At 31.8% G+C, this 4,594-nt stretch overlaps 1 protein-coding gene across 1 annotated transcript; it reads right to left on the reverse strand.

Moving 5' to 3' along the window:
- Window positions 1–511: 511 nt before the first annotated feature.
- On the reverse strand, window positions 512–3,196 carry LOC107840371 (allene oxide synthase 3). Its single transcript, XM_016684207.2, has 3 exons — window positions 2,274–3,196; window positions 1,450–1,939; window positions 512–1,017 (listed from the first exon to the last, which is right to left on the reverse strand). The coding sequence occupies exons 1-3, from the start codon at window positions 3,136–3,138 to the stop codon at window positions 906–908; spliced, it is 1,467 nt and encodes a 488-aa protein (XP_016539693.2). The 5' UTR covers window positions 3,139–3,196; the 3' UTR covers window positions 512–905.
- Between the last annotated feature and the right edge of the window lie 1,398 nt (window positions 3,197–4,594).

The following is a 4,594-nucleotide window of genomic DNA, read 5'->3' on the forward strand; positions in this document are numbered from 1 at the left end:
ATTATAAACTTTTCTGAATTTCACAAACTAGATAAGTAAATTGAATCAATATTTCTAGTAAGGGTCAATTTTATCTGTAATTATTTGAAGATACTGACATTTTTCTAAGTCCCACTACATGTGAGAAGAATGGGTCCTAATGATTAATAAAACCCTACACCCTAATGGAGTAGTGATGATCATGACTAATCACTTCACTTCACATTATTTAGTTACTTTTCCTGCCTTTTCTTTTATTAAGACCTTAATCAACCACATGCCTTCCAATAAAATAATAGTACTGTACTAGGCATTTCAAAGGCACTCGTTGGACTCTTATTGGTGTACAAAGTCGAGATATATATATACCTAACCTGCTTGTTTTAGGTGGAGATTGATAAGATCTTATATTCTCCTGTTCCTTCACGTTTTTATTTTTTTACATGAAATATTACCAGTCCATTATATTTGGAATAGCATTATAAATTTAAGTCCATGCATGTGAATTGTAAAAGATGAAAAGTGACTTTGATTTTAAAGTCAAAGATAAGAGATCATTTTGTTCTTTTTCTCATACTCTATTTTCATTTGCATACACATAGTAAACAACAATAACATACCCAACAATATAGCTATTGTAATTTTACAGCTGGGATTGGAAGAGAACATACACATAGAAAAGTGACCGGAAAAAAATTACACAGAGAGAAATTAAACTACTGCAAATTACATTAAATTAATTGTAGCTAGTAACCTATAAGCAGAAGCAATCAATTATTACATCCAGTAAATTTATCACCAATTACTAAAAATACAGCAATTAAATAAGGTTCGGAGTAACCACATGCAGATGAAGTACTTAATTTGATTGCAGACCATGAGCTTGTTAATTAATTATGACATACATTGGCTAAATCATGATCGATTCATGTCACTTTTTTCTCCAGTGTCTTAAAAGTTACTGATGATCCAGCCAAGAATTTACTCGACTCCACAGTAAATGTATCGTAACGCATGAAAAACTCCACCAACAACAACCTGCATACACACATATATATATATATATATATATCTCCAAGTTTCATCAAAGATAAAATAGATCTAATAGAGAAATACTAATTAATCAAGCAATTGATATAACTATGACGACGTACATTGGGGGTATACAAAAAATCTATAGTGTTTATCTGTTTGTATCAGAAAAATTGTCTTATTCTCATATTACCAATTCTACTAGATATAGACAGTAATCCATGAAGTCAGAACTTATCTATTAGGAATCATTCTCTATAACAATAAGCTATTATAGCGGCGAAGTTTTATTTTAAACCGACTTTCATATTATGTTACGTTTTGTATTCTTTATAACAAAATTTCGTTATAGCAACAAAAGAATCTTTAAAAGCGATGTGGTTATAATTATGTTAAAACTCAATAAATAAAGAAAAAGAAAAAGGAAAGAAGATTAACCTGCATAACAGCACAGCCAGATCCCTCCCTACGCATTGTTTGTTATCAATTGTTGGATTATCAGTCTCTCTGGCATTTGACCAATAAACATGTCGTAACAATTTTTCTCCTTCAGTACCCATAAATCTCTCTGGAATAAACTCTTCTGGCTTTTCAAATATGTTTGCATCTTTTGTAGCAAATGTTTGATATCCAAATATCATTTCACCTTTCTTGATCAAGAATCTTGAATCATGGCTTTGGACCATGATATCTTCTTTGGCCTTACCGTACTGGAACGGAATTGGGGGTTCAATTCTCAATGCTTCATACACCGTTGATTTAATCAAACTCATCTTGTTGATTGCTGATAGAGTGATGGACCCACCTTCTTCTTTGATGATCGTCCTGATTTCATTTGCCAGCCGAGTGTGTAAGTTCTTCCCTCCACTTGCGACCCACTTGATCAGTGACGGAAACAGAACTTTCATCCCACCATAAGCATTGAACCCTGCCATGCATTAGTTGATGTCAGTAATTTGCTCAACTCTTCCTAAGTTTATGACCTATTTGTTGATTTGACCTAACATGTTGAACTTGTAATGACACCCGTCGGGTCAAAATGCAACTCATCAATCTCAAACATACAAAATCAAATTAGAAGATGGTGAATTATACAAAAATTTCAAGAATTTAAACGAAAACATTATTACTACCTAGAAAAAAAAAATTACGGCAGCTAAAAGAATATCACCCGTCTAACCATTCATGTTTGTAGCTGTCCGGGGTCTATACTCAATATATTATAACCTGTTTTAACCCACTCAAAATTTTAACATACATACCTGCAAAAAAGACTAAGTTGTGGCAAGCTTCATCTCTATTGATCCCACTCTTCTCTGCTTCATTCAGTATACTTCCAGCATGCTCGTTGAAAGCATCGTAAAGCTTCTGGTATTTCGATTTCACTAGAAAAAACGGCAACTGGAAAGTATGCAACAATAAATCTTCCACAAAGTTGGGCAAAAATTTTAGACCAGTAGTGACCAATGGAGCCAGTTGAGGCAACATCCATAAATCAAAATATTTTGGTCCATTGGAGCCAAGATTTGTGTCATGGGGACTTGTTTGGTCACACAACAAACGAAAAACAAAGTCGAATGACATAGCATCGCTAATGTCGTTGAAATGGGCTTTCCCATTTTTCACCATTTCAATTTCCAGATTTTGAAACATGGCAGAAACAGATGTTTTAAATAAAGGGATAAATTGTGCATGTAATTTGGACATTAGAGCTAAATAGAACCCTTTAAGTGTAGCATGTTTTGGCTCTGATGCATCAAGATATGCACAAGGACGATATCCACCGTAGAAATCGGTTGATGGCATGAAGGTGCCATCAAGAACGTTCTTCTTTTCGACTTTTGAGTTGTCGAAAAGAAGAGGAAAACTAACAGCGTCAAGAAGAACGATGACTTTGGGATCTTTAGCTATGAATGGACCTGGTGGCATGTTCGTTCTGAATACAGTTGAATTATATTTTTGCGATTTAGTACGGAAGAATTCGTCGGTTCCAAGGTTGTAGTAATAGTCATATCTATCTTTAATGGCTCCAAAGAATGGATAACCAAAGTCACCTGGGATTTCTCGAACTGGAAGATTGGAACTAGAAGACTCATTGTCTGAAGAGTTGGAGGAAAGTGAAGACATTTTTTGGAGTATTGTAATAGTATTTTTTTTTATGTTGGGTTTGGGAGAAATAATCCAACACAACTTTTGTATTTATAGAAGGCTAGGTAGGTGCATATGGGCATTCAGAGCATGATTCACGTTTGGTAATTAATTTTCCAAATTGTCACTCAATTTTTATATTGTTATACTAAAACAAAAAAGTTACTATCTTTGTTCTATTTTTTTTCATCGATGTTCGATAGAAATTCGACTAGTTTTGAATTCGTATCACGAAATCTCATATTGTATGTGTGGAGGGAGAATTTTTCATTGATGTTCAATATCAGCATTAAAGCTCGACTAAATTCGAATTCGTATCGCGAATTGTATTTGTGGAAGGAAGGGAGGAAGGGAGGAGGGGAGGGGGTATTAGAGATAAATAAATATTTATCAGTCCACCAGAATTTTTATTGATTACGATCGTTGTTTACAGTAATCTGACTACATACATATTTTATGATATCCTCACCAGTTTGTCACAATCTTTGCAGTGTCATAAAAATATTTGAAAGTCATTTTCATTAGCTTGCAAATTTGGTTGAATATATACTTCTTGAAATAATTATTATTTTTTGTAGCTTACCATGGAAAAGTAATGGAAAAGACATGAAGAAAAAAAAAATAATAATAAAAATAGGCCTTGTCTCAAATTCCTAATTAGCGTTTTTTTTTTTTCAAAACATAAATAAGTAATAATAATCACAATCCATGATCCATCATTATAGATGGATATTAATTGCATAAAATCATGTTTATCCCACTAAGTATTAATAGTAAACCATTGTTTAATGAATTCTTAAGAAATGAGAAGTTCAAGGGCATACAGTTTAAACCGAGATCAGAAGAATAAATCTTAGGTGTATCTTAATGATGTGGTTTTCAAATTATTATTTTAGTTTGACTTTGAAATAATTATGCCTTAGAGACACTAATGGGTAGAGATATATGATACAAAATATTGGAAAAATGATAGTGTGGTTCCTTTTTTAAATATTCTTGGTCGTAAGCGTGGAATTAAATTTTTGAGCACTAAGACAAGATTTTTTTGCAAAAATTAAAATCTTATTAGTACTACAAAAGAAATTAGGTGCATGACATACTAAAGGTATTTCATAAATGATAATCGTGGTTCCAACTCATTGAAAAAAACAAATACTAAGGGTGCATTTTTTTTTTTTTTTAAAATTAAGACGTCTGAATCTGAGTGGATATCTGAATGATTAAGGTGATGTATCTAAATCTGAATATTAAATGATTACGACTATTTTTTTTTAACATCTGAATGTACATAATTTATTTATTTGTAATAAATATGCAATTCAAATTTAAAAAGTAATAAAATATTATATTATATGAAAAAATATTACATAAAGTATTAACTTAAACAACAAAATTATTATTTGAGTGATAATTAAAATATTTAAAGATAAATATA

This window comes from Capsicum annuum, chromosome 8, assembly GCF_002878395.1.
Source record: "Capsicum annuum cultivar UCD-10X-F1 chromosome 8, UCD10Xv1.1, whole genome shotgun sequence".
Classification (NCBI taxonomy): Eukaryota; Viridiplantae; Streptophyta; class Magnoliopsida; order Solanales; family Solanaceae; genus Capsicum; species Capsicum annuum.

What these genes read in the sequence shown, in the direction of transcription:
- LOC107840371 (XM_016684207.2), bottom strand. Translation starts at nt 3,138, where the DNA reads ATGTCTTCACTTTCCTCCAACTCTTCAGACAATGAGTCTTCTAGTTCC. An exon ending in CAACTTAGTCTTTTTTGCAG is followed by an intron (nt 1,940 to 2,273) that starts GTATGTATGTTA and finishes AATGCATGGCAG; the next exon opens with GGTTCAATGCTTATGGTGGG. An exon ending in CTGGCTGTGCTGTTATGCAG is followed by an intron (nt 1,018 to 1,449) that starts GTTAATCTTCTT and finishes GTGTGTATGCAG; the next exon opens with GTTGTTGTTGGTGGAGTTTT.